The 18230-nt window shown below is 42.8% G+C and overlaps 2 protein-coding genes and 1 long non-coding RNA gene across 6 annotated transcripts in view; all 3 read right to left on the reverse strand.

The window, feature by feature from the left end:
- LOC106887469 (alcohol dehydrogenase 1) overlaps positions 1–460 on the reverse strand; it is a 33004-nt gene extending 32544 nt beyond the window's left edge. Inside the window, exon 1 of the mRNA XM_014941008.1 lies at positions 333–460. The gene's annotated coding sequence lies outside the window, so the exon portion shown is untranslated. The remainder of the gene's footprint in view (positions 1–332) is intronic.
- TRMT10A (tRNA methyltransferase 10A) lies at positions 11–15880 on the reverse strand. Of its 4 annotated transcripts, none has more exons than XM_014941031.1 (9): positions 15700–15880; positions 13732–14029; positions 12566–12728; positions 8522–8593; positions 7969–8043; positions 6973–7122; positions 5682–5787; positions 1204–1370; positions 11–907 (listed from the first exon to the last, which is right to left on the reverse strand). In XM_014941031.1, exons 2-8 carry the CDS (start codon positions 13950–13952, stop codon positions 1204–1206), a joined length of 954 nt encoding a protein of 317 aa, XP_014796517.1. In that variant the 5' UTR covers positions 13953–14029; positions 15700–15880; the 3' UTR covers positions 11–907. The 4 variants fall into 4 exon arrangements, with proteins under 4 accessions (XP_014796517.1, XP_014796543.1, XP_014796526.1 ...); XM_014941057.1 differs by lacking the exon at positions 8522–8593 and adding an exon at positions 9587–9658; XM_014941040.1 differs by having other exon boundaries at positions 15669–15880.
- On the reverse strand, positions 4056–5675 carry LOC106887515. Its single transcript, XR_001411910.1, has 3 exons — positions 5128–5675; positions 4885–5056; positions 4056–4776 (listed from the first exon to the last, which is right to left on the reverse strand). It is a non-coding gene; the product is annotated as an uncharacterized LOC106887515 (long non-coding RNA).
- Positions 15881–18230: the final 2350 nt, after the last annotated feature.

An 18230-nucleotide genomic window follows, 5' to 3' on the forward strand; every position in this document is an offset into this window, starting at 1 on the left:
CAGCCAAAACTGAGATTGCAACTTTTTTTTTTTCTAAAAAGGAAAATATTTGACAGACATATGGCAATACATACAGAATCCTGGGCTAAAACAAGTATACTGAAACTGAGGGACTTGTAAGAAAGAGTTCCCGTCTCCTGGTCTTGTTCTGAGACCACGTGATACATTTTGCTAAGAGGCTCAAAAAGTAACCAAAAGATTGTGTCACCTTAAATCAACATGCACCATGTACCAACCAAGACACACAATCTGCATTTGGGCAGACATCCATCCCACTCAAACTGAAGTATAAAGCACTGGCTTAACCCCACACTCGTATTTCATCTACTGACCCCAGCCAGGTAAACATGGCACAGAGATCTGTGTGGCTCGGCTGATGGAGGCAGTTCAGGTGCTTGTGATTGTCTGTTGAGATGCTCAGGGAAACTACAGTTTTTCTTGATTTTTTCTGAGTGTCCACGCACACTTTGTAACAAGCACTACTGGTACAGGTTTTGAGGTCACAGGAACGCTTGTCATTCACTGCTTTTAAGAAAATGTAGAGCAGAAATAGAGAAGATGCATCCGTTAAAATAGTAATTACCACTGCTCTTGGGTAATACACCCAACTTGGCATGTATAATTTTTTTTTTTTTTTTAAATAAATAGCTTCCTCTGGGAAACAAAATAAATACCGCATTTACCATTAATTTATTTTTTTTTAAAAAAAGCTATTAATATTGAAGTTTCAGGGTAAAAAACTTGTATTTATCTCTACCCTTCATGTCCAAAACAGCTCTAGGGCAACTATTGAACTACCAAGCATTGAGTCAATTCAGTGTCACAAGGGCAGCAGATGGTCTTTGGCGTGCGACCGCATGTCCCATGAACTGTGTGTCTCCTCTCTCCCATCTTCTCCCTCTGAAGCCTAGCTGCTTTTTTTTTTTTTTAAATAAAATAAATAGCTTCCTCTGGGAAACAAAATAAATACCGCATTTACCATTAATTTATTTTTTTTTAAAAAAAGCTATTAATATTGAAGTTTCAGGGTAAAAAACTTGTATTTATCTCTACCCTTCATGTCCAAAACAGCTCTAGGGCAACTATTGAACTACCAAGCATTGAGTCAATTCAGTGTCACAAGGGCAGCAGATGGTCTTTGGCGTGCGACCGCATGTCCCATGAACTGTGTGTCTCCTCTCTCCCATCTTCTCCCTCTGAAGCCTAGCTGCTGTCCGAGCCGTTGCCTTCATCTTCTTTTCCAGACAGAGCGTGTTTGGACGAATCATTGGCCTCTCCCAAAGGAACAGCCCCTTTCCGCTGTGGCAAGACACTGAAAAAGGCCTCCTTCCAGTCTCTCTTCTCCAGGTACGCAAGGATGATCTCAAATACTGCAACGTCAAGAAAGAACATCAGCTCTTTTACAGGGAGACAAGCGGACTGCTGATAGAAGCACCCCCCCAAATCTGTCTTTACAGAGGTTTACATGCATTCAGTTGTGACATCTTCAGAGTAAAGCTGGTGAAGAACAGGCAGAAGCAGACAAGGCAATTCTGCTCCTGAAGCAAAGCACACTTTGAGTCTCCAGTTGCAAGACTTACTACAGCAGTGCTTTTCTGCAGCAGCTCCAGTACTTGTCTCACCAGTGGCACTTCTTTACAGGCACTAATGCCTTCCTGTGTTTGACAATGACTTTGTGCCCTCCCTAACATATGGGCAGCTTCCTAAAACCTGTTATCATTAGCTTTCTCTTTCATTTCCAGCTGAGCTTATCCCCCAAATCCTTATTAGCCTCCAATTCTGTGACCCTTTCTTGCTGTTTCCATTATGCTGACCATACGGTCACCCTCCTACTCCTCCTGTTTCAGCTCCCAAAACTTTTCCTGAGTGACAAGAGCTTCAAATTGCATTATTTGTGAAATTCATCAGCAAATTCTTATTGAGAAAAATCCCAGGCTATCAAAAAAAAAAAATCTCTCAACACAGATTGTGGCTCAGGGGCAGCAGCAGGAGGCTGGCTCTATGGCTGGTGAGGAAGCCAGATTTGGATGACAAATCTGGGACAGAGGGGTGGCTCTTCAAGCTTGGGGCTACAGGAATAGTGCTAACAACACTGGAGAATGCTGACTTCAAAGAATGCACCCAGTACAAGCGTTCTCGATGCCAAGCGACAGCATACGAGAAAGGATCAAAGGAGCTGTGGAGGGGAAAAAAACCTTACAGAGAGTTAGGCAGGCATTCAGGAGTGCAGGAGCAGCAGGGATCTCATACTCTTTGAGAGTCAAGTTACAGAAAAGTGTCACATTTACTAGAGGTTTCCTGGATCCAGGTTTATTGGACGGCCAGCTGCTCTCTGTGACATTGATATTGAAGAGCCTGGCCATTTTACTAACCAGATTATTCACCTGAAACATACTGTGAAGATATGAGCTGTCAAAGGACTGTATTAATATCACTGGAAGTTACTGCATAAAGCATCTGTGGCAAAAATGGTGGCTTTAGAACAAGAAAAGTATAAGGACCAAGTTTCTTCTCCTTTGCTTGAAACTTCCTTTATCTGCACGGTAAAAACAGAACTGATAGAAAGAGAGCAGCCTCCACAGGGGAACAGAGGCTTCTATGATGGGCTGCAATAGCAACAAAAATATTATCCAAGGACAGAAAAAAGCAGTGGGGAGAGCTGGCAGACATCCCTGCAGATTGGAATGGAGTACTATGGTCCCGTAGCACACACTGCAAAATACAAGCCTTGGGATACAAACCTGAACAGAAGGAAACAAACTCTCTCAGCTACACTTGCAGTTGTGTTTTGCCTACTGTATTTTACATGGATCTCAAATCTTGCAAGTTTTAAAATTCCAGATCAAATTAAAAAAACTAAGTCTCATCTTACACCTTGTCAGTTTTCTAGCATCAAATACTTCACACATACACGTGTTCCACCTGCCATTTTGACACAGCAGTGCAGACCTGTGGAAATATGGGGAACTTGATCCCAAGAGAGAAAGATTATAAATTAGTAAGTAAAAAGCAACAAGCAAATTCTGGTGTTAATGACGACGCCAATCTCCCACCACCAGAGGGCCCATTTAATTAAAACGCTTCAAAGCCTGACAAGGCAGTTCAGAAAGTTTCTTCTACAGGACTTTCCAAATTCCCACTTATCAAAAGTATCCCACAGTGACCAGGCAGGTCCCACAGTCTCATCTGGTGAGGCCTGTACTGTACATTGCCAGCTTCAGCTTCTGCACCCAGAGGGGGAACCCAGAGGCCAGAACAACCAGATCAAAACAGAAAGGATGACATAAGTCTCATCTTAGACCTTGTCAGTTTTTTAGCATCAAATACTTCACACATACACATGTTCCACATGCCATTTTGACACGGCAGTGCAGGCCTGTGGAAATATGGGGAACTTGATCCCAAGAGAGAAAGATTATAAATTAGTAAGTAAAAATCACCAAGCAAATTCCGCTGTTAATGACGACGCCAATCTCCCACCACCAGAGGGCCCATTTAATTAAAACGCTTCAAAGCCTGACAAGGCAGTTCAGAAAGTTTCTTCTACAGGACTTTCCAAATTCCCACTTATCAAAAGTATCCCACAGTGACCAGGCAGGTCCCACAGTCTCATCTGGTGAGGCCTGTACTGTACATTGCCAGCTTCAGCTTCTGCACCCAGAGGGGGAACCCAGAGGCCAGAACAACCAGATCAAAACAGAAAGGATGAGCAATTACACAGTTACACAAAACAGTAAGGTGGATGTTCTCACAGCAACATACAAAAAGCTCAGTGCAAATCTCCTTCTCACCTCCACAAAATGAGACTTGAGAGGCAGCTTGATTCTGTCCACCTTACGCCAAGTAGAACCTCCCTTGAAAGCTGTCTTTTTGCATTTAGGTTGTAAACTATCAGGGTTATAATATACACCAAAGCCTTAATTACAACTTTAAAGGTACCTCTACTTTTGGTGGTGGTGGCATTGTGGTTATTTTCCTGCCCAAAAGCCTTAAGCAAAACACTGCTATAGTATAATCTTTATCTTAAACAAGAAAAGCTCAGTGCAAATCTCCTTCTCACCTCCACAAAATGAGACTTGAGAGGCAGCTTGATTCTGTCCACCTTACGCCAAGTAGAACCTCCCTTGAAAGCTGTCTTTTTGCATTTAGGTTGTAAACTATCAGGGTTATAATATACACCAAAGCCTTAATTACAACTTTAAAGGTACCTCTACTTTTGGTGGTGGTGGCATTGTGGTTATTTTCCTGCCCAAAAGCCTTAAGCAAAACACTGCTATAGTATAATCTTTATCTTAAACAAGGTCTGTGTGTTAAGAGCTTAAACAGGGTCTGTGTGTTAAGAGCCCTTCATCTGCAATTTGAAAATATTTTTGAAGGGCAAGGAAAGACAACCTCATGCAAAATGGAATCTTGCCAACTAAATTGCCTGGCTCAAGAAACATGCCCAAGACCATAAAGCAGATAAATGAAAGCCTCAATGAAAGTAAGCGATCCAATTTATACCCCGTGCTCAAACCTGTAAAAGACAGCCTCCAGAAACGTTGACACTAGAGGTCAGTATAAGATTATTGCAGAAAAACTCCAACAGAAAGCTACAGCTATCATAACTGCTGATGAGTAACACATGAAGTCCTATTCTTGTCTATATAGAGCAACATGTCAAGTTAAAACATGCAAAATCGTACATACACATGGAGTTTGAAAATTTTTAATTCCAATGATATCCTATATTCTCCTCCACATTTAAATAATCTTGATTATCATGCAAATACATACCTCATCAACCAATGGCATTTTCAGAAAATAAAGTTATCATCAAGCAATGTGTTATATAATAAAATAAACTTGAAATAAAGCAAGTATGATTATCATGCAAATACATACCTCATCAACCAATGGCATTTTCAGAAAATAAAGTTATCATCATGCCACATGTTACATAATAAAATAAACTTGAAATAAAGCAAGTAAGATAAAATTTCCATAAAGGTCTGAGCAGGCTCCATTTTGCATGTATTTTTGTTTAATGACAATGAAAGATAATTTAATAATAAAACTGAAAGTTTAAGAGGAGTGGGATTCAAGACTTGGTCAAGCAATTGTACACTTCAATCAGAACCAGGAAACCAAAGTTTAAAAGGAGTGGGATTCAAGACTTGGTTAAGTAATTGTACACTTCAATCAGAACCAGGAAACCCTGTAATAATGGTTATGAAAGCTCAGCAAACGGAGTTTTGCTGATACCAAACGAGGCCAGTCTGCAGGTACCCAAGCAGTTACTGCTGAACAGAGCTGCACAAAGAGGTGAAAACATCACATACATTTATCCTCCCCTGAGATAAAATACACGTGATAGTTTCCAGCGTTTTATTCACTTATATATTAAGCCTGGAAACAAGACCAGGATGGGAAGAATGGCAAAATTACTCATGGGACAAGTCAACAGACTAGAAGGTGCACTTCTAAGGGGCTAAGACACTATCCCTTACATTTAGCCATATCTAAAATACTTAAAGGTCAGGGCAATTACTGTATCCCAAAGGCAACTAGATTCAAGAAATATCAACATAATAAAATAAGATTTAGGCAACTGCACTACAGTGCAAATTTTAAGGGTTCAAATTCTGAATATTTCAGAGATATTCTACAATAATGTCAATATTTTGTGATTTAAAACTTACCATGGTTGACAGCTAACACTTTCCGACTGTTCATCTTGACAAAGTTTCCCAGCGGGAGCTGTGCGTGACCAATTCCCTGCTCTACAGCTTTTCTGTAAGTAATTCCCTGTGGGAAAGACACCAAAACAGCCGGACTGAGAATCGCCGTTTCAGATCAGCCCGTAACAGATTACTCAGGTATCATTCTCTGACAGGAGTTTTGCCAGGGCTGCTGTGATCTCGCTTCAGAAGGTATTTACAAAAAGAAACTTACCCTAGTTCGACAGTACCTGCTTCAGGGCCTACCTCTGGAAAACTTACTACTTTGATTGTATGTCACACTGTGATGTAGGGGCAAAAGGATCATAAATAAAACTTGTTCATGCAGCTGCAGCTCTAGAACGTGTCAGCCATAGCCCGTTTTAAAGGTGAGTGTATGCTTAACTGCAAAGTCACTCAGATTGCAGTAACCAGGTATTTTTTGAGAGGAAGAGTGAAGGATAAAGAAATTTTGTTGGCTTTTTTAAATCTGACAAATCCTGTGCCCAAGACAGGCAAAAAAAAAAACAAACCACCTTTAAAACTGTGTAAACACCGTATACCATAATCACTATATAAAGGATCCACTTTAGCTCCCCCCTGGTCTGTAACTGTGGACTAACTGCTCAAGTATCACTTGGTAAGGCTTAAGATCCTTCTCTTTTTTTAGCATCACATTGAAATATTAAACATGTCACCAGAAATTACACAGGAGTGTCTTTGAAGAAAAGCAGTAACGGTGCTTTCATTTCCCAACTGAATTCCCTATGACATTCCAGGTCCACACAGCACGATCCCACGTGCAGGTATGGAAACAGATCCCTGAGGCATGTGTGTTACTTAGCCAAGTTCTCCTGACAAGCAAACGTATTAAAAAAGGACATCCAAGACTCAAGTGCTGTTCTTCATCTATATTTGGACATGTGCACATACAAGTGCACACACACACACACACACACAGAGTGCATGAACAGAAACCAAGCCCTTCTGTCTGAAAATACGTCCCTCAGTAAGCTGAGCAGTGTTATTCATTCCATTCCTATATTTAAAATGAAAAGATAAAATCCCCCAAAGCTCAGCATGTCTGCATTCTGGAACACAAGCCACTGCTACCACCACAAGTTTGGCTTTTTTTCCCCATTTCTTCAAAAATTTTTTGAAGTCAGTCTTTTTTGCAGAAGTTCTCTTGTCATTTGTTAGTTTACCCATGAACAGCATTAACGTCAAATAACGTGCCAAAAAAGAGCTGTAAAGAAATGGACTCACAGTTTACCTTGTGGTGATTGTGATCCACCAGCCCTCCAATCACATAGGCTTTCTTCTCATCAAGCTCACTGAGAACGTCTGGGGAATCTGAGGTAAGATATACTAGGTCTTCTTTCTTTATTAACTCACTATAGTGTTCTGTTCTAATTTGGATATCCTCAAAAAAAAAAAAAAAAGGCAGTTAGAAGATGTTAGATTCAACTGTTGAATTGCTGGGCAAGCTTTACAGATCCAAGACAGAACCATCAAAAATAAATCCCAGAGCATGCAGGCATTCCACATCCTTATTCATGTAGCACAGTGCAGGTTGATTTCTGCATAAAGAATCCACAGTCTCTACAGCACAGACTTCTAAAAAATCACCAGGAAATTTTCTCAACCCCCCAAAGAACTTTACAAATCCCTAAGCTGTTGTGATTTCCTTCAAATGTTACCGTATTTCTCAAAGGCATCAAAATAATTTTCAAGTCTGCCTTTCTAAAAACGTGAAACCAGAAGGCAATGCTTATTTTACCATTTAACATTACCCGATTGATGAGAGGTTTATGCTGTGCTTTTTCAAGAGGTTTATAAAGTGCTTTTGCACTTCAGTGTTGAGAGGCAACATAATGGAAGCAAAGGTGCACACAAGAGATCACACCATGACTTCGGTCTTATTTTTCCCCAAGAAAAAAAAAAAGAGCACTCTCAAGAGAGATGACTGTCAGAACTGCCTAAATCAAGTCGTTTTGCTTGGTCTATCAGAGAATAAAGTCTGTTCATTAAAAACAGGGGAACGTGTGTGGAATTTCTCAAGGAAAAAACTAAGCTAGATTCAAATCAAGAAGACTTTGGCTTATTTAAGTTAAATTAATTAAAACCACAAACAGCCATGCTATTTCTAATATGCTATTGCTCTGATCTCTTAGAAAACCCCACATGCAACAAGCACAGGTCCTTCACAACTAACAACCTAGTTGTTAGACCTCTTTGTCTCTTTATATAGAAATACTCAATCATTCACCTTCCAGTTTACCCATCCTTTGTCGTTTTCATTCATGTTGTTCTTCAACTGTCCCCCGTGGCTGGTCAAGTAAAACTTGGAAAAGAACAAGCAAAAGGTACAAAATACTGAAATGTTAACATTCCAATCTGTTTCATCGCAGTACAAGACTTTTTCTAGCCTTAATTATAAGCTGAAACTCTTAATTACTTTTTAGCTGAAAGTGGTACTAAGACTATATTCATACAGGTAGTGATGCATTTAAAAGACAAATGCACTTACAGTCACTTTTTTTTTTTCTTTTCTGTCTGTCACAGACAAAACTGAGGATTAACAGCATTTTATTGGCACGCCAGTATCTGGCACTCTTCATCTGCATCCACATACTTTTTCATATATACAGGGATTTTTATAATGTGGGTTAAAGTTAATTGATTACAATAGAAGCTATTTTTTATTAAAAACAGCTTAAATATTTTTTTCTACTACAGTTCCCACCACTTGGGCTGCAGCCACCCTTCTCAAATGCTTTGTACGTGGCAATACAGTCAGCACAGAGTTTGCTTAAACGTACCTGCACAGGATGGAATGCTTTGCGGTTTTCTGCATAACATCTCTGAATTTGCTTGTGCAGCTTCTTAACATCCTGTATACAACACAATTTGGTTTTACATAGTCCTTCAGACAGACCACCACAAAATGCTTTACCATGAGCCAGTCAGAAGCTAAAGAAAGAGAAAGGAAGCTTTTAACTGGCAAAAGTGATGACTGAGAGAGAGTGGACATCAGAATCTGAGAGAAAAAACAGCCATTGTGAAGGGATTATGCTGACAAGGGGGCAGTTTCTTCCCTGCAGGGGTTGTCCAGCATTGGAACAGGCTGCCCAGGGAAGTGGTTGAGTCACCATCCCTGGCAGTATTTAATAGACACGTAGATGTGGTACTTAGGGACATGGTTTAGCGGTGGACTTGGCCGTGCTGGGTTAACGGTTGGACTTCATGACCTTCAAGGTCTTTTCCAACCTTTCCAATGATTCTATGACTGATTTGCATTATTCTAGGAAACAAACAAAAATCACTAGAATTTAATTATATGAAATTATATACTCAAAATTAATCATTACTCAAAAGGAATGAAGGACATTTATCACTGTGACAATACTCAGCAAAAGGTACAAAATACTGAAATGTTAACATTCCAATCTGTTTCATCGCAGTACAAGACTTTTTCTAGCCTTAATTATAAGCTGAAACTCTTAATTACTTTTTAGCTGAAAGTGGTACTAAGACTATATTCATACAGGTAGTGATGCATTTAAAAGACAAATGCACTTACAGTCATTTTTTTTTTCTTTATTTTTTTTTCCTATCTGTCACAGGCAAAACTGAGGATTAACAGCATTTTATTGGCACACCAGTATCTGGCACTCTTCATCTGCATGCACATACTTTTTCATATATACAGGGATTTTTATAATGTGGGTTAAAGTTAATTGATTACAATAGAAGCTATTTTTTATTAAAAACAGGCAGCTTAAATATTTTTTTCTACTACAGTTCCCACCACTTGGGCTGCAGCCACCCTTCTCAAATGCTTTGTACATGGCAATACAGTCAGCACAGAGTTTGCATAAACGTACCTGCACAGGATGGAATGCTTTGCGGTTTTCTGCATAACATCTCTGAATTTGCTTGTGCAGCTTCTTAACATCCTGTATACAACACAATTTGGTTTTACATAGTCCTTCAGACAGACCACCAGGTACTAGCTCCATCAGTGCTATATCTGTTCTGCATCACATACACCAAGCATCTTGACCAGTGGTTGGGTATCATGCTCAATCAGAATCTGAGAGAAAAAACAGCCATTGTGAAGGGATTATGCTGACAAGGGGGCAGTTTCTTCCCTGCAGGGGTTGTCCAGCATTGGAACAGGCTGCCCAGGGAAGTGGTTGAGTCACCATCCCTGGCAGTATTTAATAGACACGTAGATGTGGTACTTAGGGACATGGTTTAGCGGTGGACTTGGCCGTGCTGGGTTAACGGTTGGACTTCATGACCTTCAAGGTCTTTTCCAACCTTTCCAATGATTCTATGACTGATTTGCATTATTCTAGGAAACAAACAAAAATCAATAGAAATTAATTACATACAATAATATACTCAATCATTACTCAAAAGGAATGAAGGACATTTATCACTGTGACAATACTCACGTCTTTCAGCCATGGAAAAATCCTGAGAATATACTGTTTATATTTAAGAAAATTAAATACACATAATTAACCTGAAGAACCCCAGAATAATGCAAATAATTTAGTGGCTGGCTGTGGCATTTTGACCTGAGACTTTGGACAACAGTTAACTAGTATTACTTACAATGAAGCAGACTTACTTCTTAAACAATTATGTTTTTTCTAAGGTACATCCTATAGCTTTATTCTCAGTGGCCCAAAAGCAGTGTTTTGTAAATATAACCCATTCCCATTTTAAAATGAAACATCATTATATTGCTTTGAGTCATGTAGTGCTTTGAGAATGTTCTGGTATCTCCAAAGGACTTCAAGTGAACTAGACTTTATCACTACAATATTGCAATGCAAGTTTATACAGACACTAGAGCAAGCATTCAATTAAGCCTATTGCTAAAGGCCACAACCATCTTCACTTACAACGCTTGACAAACACCTGCAGAAGTGCCACGTTTTATTTCAGGCCTAACAGGGGCTCTGCCTGACCAAGGAAGGATGAAGTCTACCAGGAAACCCCCAGTCAGCATCTCCAGAACTATCAAGGGGGTCCTCTGGTCTCTTCTGGGGCACTGCTGAAGGGCTCCTCGGGGAACCGAGTTCCAACATACCAATTGGAGCTTCCCCAAAATTTTGTGGTGAGCGGTACTAGCTCCATCAGTGCTATATCTGTTCTGCATCACATACACCAAGCATCTTGACCAGTGGTTGGGTATCATGCTCATCTTTCTCATATTTACCTCTCCTGCCATCATCTCACCTGTTCGTTCACCCATTCTAATATTCAGAGACAGTGTCCTCCTGTCCCAAATGCCTCTCGTAACCAAGAGAAAAAGCTCAGTGTCCTCATAATGCTCAAAATTCTCATTTTCAGATAGTTACCAACACAGTTGGGAGCCTCAGGTCCATTTTGAAAGAGCAAGGACCTGGATGTGGCATTTGCTGCCCCACTAGCAAAACCATTTTGGGGCAGACTGCATCTAACTTCATGGTGAACACGAGACATGAACTGTTTCTATATTCCTGCTTTGGGAATCAAACTAACTCACTATATATCCATGAAGGCAAAGAAAATTTCTGGGAAGCTTATAGAAAGGTATACTCCAAACCCTAAAAAAATTCAACAACTGATGTAAGCAGGTGTGGGAGTCACCACACACTTAAACATGCTAACTGTCCTCCAGTCTTTGTGCTCTGACATTGCATCAGTGCTGTCACTGGAGACCTTTCAACGTTTGTTTGTGATGAGTAAGCTTCTTTTACCTTTAGCACCATCAAGTCATCAAAGCTGCAGTCCACGATGAGGCGAAGTGTACTAGGAACAACTTCCCTTCGCACACGCTTTCTGTCACTCCCTTCATTATTGTGGTCCAGCGTTGACTGACGTTCTAGTTTTCTCTTCTGGCGTTTTTCTTTTCGTTTCTGCCTAAATAAGCAAACAAACAAAGCTTGAAAGAGCACTGCCAGATCTGCTGAGGTGCATGTTATGTACTTAAATGCATACTTCTAAGATCAAGGTGGTAGTCAAAACGTAGCCATTTGTGCTAGGGTGATACCAGCATGAAACACGTACCCCATCTTGGTCAAATTCTGTATATAGGAAGGATGAAGTCTACCAGGAAACCCCCAGTCAGCATCTCCAGAACTATCAAGGGGGTCCTCTGGTCTCTTCTGGGGCACTGCTGAAGGGCTCCTCGGGGAACCGAGTTCCAACATACCAATTGGAGCTTCCCCAAAATTTTGTGGTGAGCGGTACTAGCTCCATCAGTGCTATATCAGTTCTGCATCATACACACCAAGCATCTTGACCAGTGGTTGGGTATCATGCTCATCTTTCTCATATTTACCTATCCTGCCATCACCTCACCTGTTCTTTCACCCATTCTAATATTCAGAGACAGTGTCCTCCTGTCCCAACTACCTCTCGTAACCAAGAGAAAAAGCTCAGTGTCCTCATAATGCTCAAAATTCTCATTTTCAGATAGTTACCAACACAGTTGGGAGCCTCAGGTCCATTTTGAAAGAGCAAGGACCTGGATGTGGCATTTGCTGCCCCACTAGCAAAACCATTTTGGGGCAGACTGCATCTCACTTCATGGTGAACACGAGACATTAACTGTTTCTATATTCCTGCTTTGGGAATTAAACTAACTCACCATATATCCATGAAGGCAAAGAAAATGTTTGGGAAGCTTATAGAAAGGTATACTCCAAACCCTAAAAAAATTCAGCAACTGATGTAAGCAGGTGTGGGAGTCACCACACACTTAAACATGCTAACTGTCCTCCAGTCTTTGTGCTCTGACATTGCATCAGTGCTGTCACTGGAGACCTTTCAACGTTTGTTTGTGATGAGTAAGCTTCTTTTACCTTTAGCACCATCAAGTCATCAAAGCTGCAGTCCACGATGAGGCGAAGTGTACTAGGAACAACTTCCCTTCGCACACGCTTTCTGTCACTCCCTTCATTATTGTGGTCCAGCGTTGACTGACGTTCTAGTTTTCTCTTCTGGCGTTTTTCTTTTCGTTTCTGCCTAAATAAGCAAACAAACAAAGCTTGAAAGAGCACTGCCAGATCTGCTGAGGTGCATGTTATGTACTTAAATGCATACTTCTAAGATCAAGGTGGTAGTCAAAACGTAGCCATTTGTGCTAGGGTGATACCAGCATGAAACACGTACCCCATCTTGGTCAAATTCTGTATATACCTACAAAACAGACATCTGACACAAATTCAGTGAAGTCCATAGTGGGACTCCCATGGATCTAAGGGTGCTCCGAGTCACGTCTCGTAACAGAAACAACCGAAAAGATTTTGCAAATTGCAGTATCAAATCAGAATGTGGAAGGCAATTTACCTCTCACTTCACTGAACAGTTTTTCAAAATGCTTTTGTTTCTTTACCGATCCCCCAGTGGGAGCAGACAGTTGGGAGATCAATTTTCAGAGACTGCAACCTCAACCGTCTCGGAAGGAAGCTGTCTCGGGAAGGAAGACACTGCCTTCAGCAAGACAAGGATAAACCACAATCAGCCCATTTGCAGATAGGCTTTCTCTCAACAACAGAATAATACAGAAGCTCACCATCCTCCAAAACTATTTTAACAGACTGTAAGCCAACATAACTTATAGCCCAGCATTTCATTCATCAAAAGAAAAATTTTTTATTCACTGTCTTTGTAGGATTCACCGTCTGACAGCACCAGGGAAAGAGGGAGCAACCCATTCAGAAAGGAACAAGGCCACACGTTACTTCTCCCTTCTGACAAGTCAAAACCATGCAAGTTTGAATCCCTCCTGATATCCTCTTCCAGTTGAGGAACACTTCTAGTGTAAAGAGAGGATGCTTACCTTTATAGCTTCTTCATATGCTCATGGAGCAGCCTGTGACTACTGCTTTAAACCTGGCACAGGAGAAAACTGGTTCAACTGCCTTGATTTGCTAAAGCAATCTACATGCAAATCCTGCTGACCCATTGTTATTATTAGCACTAACTACTACACACAATCCTAGAAAAGCCTTTTGGCAAACCATACCTCCGTAGATCTTTCTGTTCTTCCCACTGTTTCTGCTTCAATAGTTTCTTCCTTTGCCTCTTGGACATGGGCTCAAGGCATTCTTCCTTGTCTGAGCCTGCCTCCCGTCTCTCTACTGGATTGTCCCTTGCCTTCACCTCTCCTTCCGCATCAGGAGCTTCAGGTGACATGGTATTTTCTGTTGGCACCTCTGGACTTTCTCTCAGCGTTTCTGACGACATTAGCTTTTGGCCAGGTTTACTAACTTCTCAACATGTGATAAATACTTCATTAAAAGCAAGCTTTTCCCTCACCAGTTCTGTAAGAAACAAAACAATAGTATGAGTGTTATTAACAAGAAGTTTAAGTAGAAAGAATATCACTCTACACCTACCATAAACCCGAATAAAGAAAAAAATAATTAAGAGATGGTCTGGTTTTGTTTAGAGCTAGGTTACTGTCTCTGCAAACAGTAACTTTCAAAATACTAGAGACCTATTATAACCTATATACAGATCATGTCTCAAACTCTGCCTGCTATGTCTGCAGCTATCCAACAGTTTCCAATTAAAAACGTTGTGAAAACACAACTGCATAAAAGGAGGGCATCATACTGGGTTAAATGTAAAAGAAAGAACATTAGCACAACTGTTATGTGTACACAAACCACTCTCAAAAACACAAACACAAAAAACTAAAGAAGTATCCTGTAATATAATGACAGCAGCATGCAAAGAAATATAATTGTAAGGAGACTAAAGCCATTTTTTAGGGGAAAAAAAGTGTGAACAACCCACACAGTCCTTCAAAATTAATTTTTATTTCCTCTGAAAACTAAAGACACTGGCCAACCACTGACACTGGCCAACGTCAGTGGACAAAACACAGCAAGCAATGGGATGAACAGACTGAACTGATACTCAGCAAAATGTTCTGTGTTCAAATCAATTACAATTATACCCTTTTCCTTTTCAATGGCAAGTATTATTTCTTCATACTAGTAGCTCCCCTGTGCCCAACAGCTGCACGGTTTTCCAAAGATAACTTGTTCACTGGGGAACACTGCATCTACAGAGCCAACATGCAGGAAAAACCCACCACAGTCCCCTGGCTTCTTCAGGAAGGGAAGAGCCAGAAAATCACAGAATCACAAAATGGTTAGAGTTGGGAGGGACCTTAAAGATCATCAAGTTCCAACCCCCCTGCCATGGGCAGGGACACCTCCCACCAGAGCAGGTTGCTCAAAGCCCCATCCAGCCTGGCCTTGAACCCCTCCAGGGATGGGGCAGCCACAGCTTCTCTGGGCAACCTGTTCCAGTGCCTCACCACCCTCACAGGAAAGAATTTCTTCCTGAGATCTAATCTAAACCTCCCCTCTTCCAATTTAAAACCCTTACCCCTTGTCCTGTCACTGCACTGCCTGACAAAGAGTCCCTCCCCAGCTCTCCTGTAGCTCCCTTCAGATATTGGAAGGCTGCTCTAAGGTCTCCCCGGAGCCTTCTCTTCTCCAGGCTGAACAACCCCAGCTCTCTCAGCCTGTCCTCACAGCAGAGGTGCTCCAGCCCTCTCATCAACTTCATGCCCCCCCTCTGGACCCATTCCAACAGGTCCATGTCCTTCCTGTGCTGAGGACTCCAGAGCTGGACACAGCACTCCAGCTGGGGTCTCCCGAGCGTGGAGTAGAGGAAAACACACAAACCACCAGAAAACCAGCAACGCTTCCGCTAACACACCCCGGTTTCCCTGTCCGGGGGCGATAGGGCACAAGAGGCCCGGGGAGCGGGTGCCCGAGGGCCCGGCCCCGGGTGGCACAGGCGCCCCTGCCACCGCCGCCGAGCTCTGTGCATCCATCTGCGCATTCATATAGATGTATATATATATATATATATAGGCACGTACACATCTATATATACACACACGTATCTATGTATACACGCATCGTATATATAGAAACACACAGGCGTTATTTCTGCTCGCGCGCCGGAGTACCTCATAACTCCACAGGACAGCACCGGCCCGGCCCACGAAGGCCGCGGGGGAGGCCGTGACACCTCCCCACACGCTGGGAGCAGCGGCAGCCGAGCGTGGGGAGGGGGGGGAGTGGGAGGCCCCCCAGGCCGTTGGGAGGCGGCCATTTTCCCCTCTCTTCCCCCTGAGGAAAGCCCAGCCCGACACCGGAAGGAGCACCACCCCCCCTTCCCAGCACGCAAGACTTCAAATCCCGGCAAGCAACGGGGCGGCGGTCACGCGGCGCCAACGGCCGGCGGTCACGCGGCGGTCACGTGGCGCCAACGGCCACCGCCCCGGCGCTGAGGGAGGGCGGGGCCGCGCGCCAACATGGCGGTGCGGCTCCTACAGGCCTTCCGCCCCCCGCGCCTTGGGGTCTGCACCGACGGCCGTGCTCTGTGTTAGCTCTGCCTTCCCCTTCCAGTCAAAAAAGTACAACCGTAACGAACGCACTTTGAATGTATCAGTCACGGGTTGAGCGGGTTTCTGGTTTTTACGCCGTTGCTTGTGCCGGCCGGTGGCGGCTGCTGCCGGCCTTGCCAGGGCGGCTGGCGGTGGGACCCTGGCCAGGCTAGAGGGGCCTGTAGGGCCCGGCGTGGCGGGCAGGTACACGGGTGGGCACGTTTCTTGGAAATGGGCCCCTGCGGCGGGGTAGGAGGAGAGCTGTGCGCCTCTCCCATACGGCTGTGGTGGCTCCGTGGGATTAAGGGGAGCGAAAAGTAAGAAAACCTTATTTTTATCCCACGGTTTTGATGACACCACTGAGTTCACGCAGGGGCCAGCGAAGTATTTTTAAGTGGCGACATTCCTCGGAAGCTGTGCGCCTCTCCCGTACGGCTGTGGTGGCTCCGTGGGATTAAGGGGAGCGAAAAGTAAGAAAACCTTATTTTTATCCCACGGTTTTGATGACACCACTGAGTTCACGCAGGGGCCAGCGAAGTATTTTTAAGTGGCGACATTCCTCGGAGCAGATTTGTCGCTCCAGAGGTCCCCCAGCAATGCCATGTTCCCTCTGCCCCTTAAAAAGGGGTGCGCGCCTTCACGCCTCGTCATTTTAAAGGCCACCGCCAATTAGCTTTTTAAACTCAACATTCTTTTGCCTTCAGGTAATTTCATGAAAAAATGCTGCCCTGGTGCAGGAGTCAGTTCTGGAGACAGGGATTATGTTATACGAGAAAAATATATTTTTGGGCAGCCTAAATATGTAGGTGTCTGTTTGCCCCTGGTTAATGAGGCACTCAAAGTTAGCAAACAGAAGAGTGCATGCTACCATAATACCCTTTTCATCTGCATCAATGTTTATCTCAAGTTTCATTGGTTCCAGATATACACACTCTTAGAGTTTTAGTGCTGGTTTCAGGTTTACTATGGCTATGTTAAAGTCACAAAACTGTATGCTGTCACTATAGTAAGACGCTGACCTTTAACTGCTGTTGGTATTCAATATTTGCTGTAATATTTTATTTCATTTGTGATTCCTATTCCCTGCGTTACTTTAAAAATAGCTAGATTTGCATTTGCTTTTGCTAGCAGCTATTTAAAACCTCACTCGTGTTACTATTAATATCTAGCTTTACACACAAAAGTCCAAATGTGCCACTGTCCCTGTGAAGAATCCTTCGCTTTCCTTTGGTGGTTAAAAGTTTGCAGACCAGTTACTGATAGAAGCCCACTCGCCTGCTTGCCTTTTTAAAAAAGCAAAAAGGCATCTACGAAACTCACATAACTAAACTAAACTAAAACCATAACATTCAGGTGTGCTTTTTCTTAGAATGAGGAAACTGCTTACGCATTCTGATTTATTAATCTGTTTTTCTCATCTTGCATTCTCCAAAGCGTCAGTGTTGCTGACCCAGATCCCTACGTCCTCAAACACCGATACGACGTAATGCAATGTTTTCTGAAGCCTGCCAAGAGCCAACTGGTGACAAAGCGGGATGAAGACCCGGGCAGCTGCAAATATTGAGAAAGAGCTGTCTGACTGAATTTCATTATTTTGATAGAGCCATAACATGACTTTTCAAGACGCTCATTCAAAATGGTGCGTTGCCCCCAGCAACAGAACAAACTCAGCACCTCGTAGTTGAATCCTGCGTATGGAAACATTCTGTACAAACACCACCCCAGGTCAAGGGACAACGTAGGGAGGAACGGAGACACTCGGTGGAAGCTCAGGTGTGGACACAGGCACTCTGTGGGCCAGGTCTGATTGCAGCACTCTTGAGGAGAGGCTTAGGATGCAAGTGACACGCACCACTCACCTTTAGCCAGTGGCTTGGCAGTGCATCTCCCGCCCCCTGCAGCAGAAACTGGGGGTGGGTGGGGTGTCTTATTCACCAGAACAGCAGGATCTGGGGCACGCAGGCACCGGCTGAAGGGCAAAGATGGACTTGGGTACTTCAGGCCACACGAGTGAGTGGAGAACCAAAATCTTCACCCTGTCATTGGTGAAGACAAAACCATTTCAGTGACCTCAGAAGCTGTGAAGAAATCTCATTAGTTTTATTAGGTCA

Source organism: Calidris pugnax, unplaced genomic scaffold, assembly GCF_001431845.1.
Source record: "Calidris pugnax isolate Ruff unplaced genomic scaffold, ASM143184v1 scaffold34, whole genome shotgun sequence".
Classification (NCBI taxonomy): Eukaryota; Metazoa; Chordata; class Aves; order Charadriiformes; family Scolopacidae; genus Calidris; species Calidris pugnax.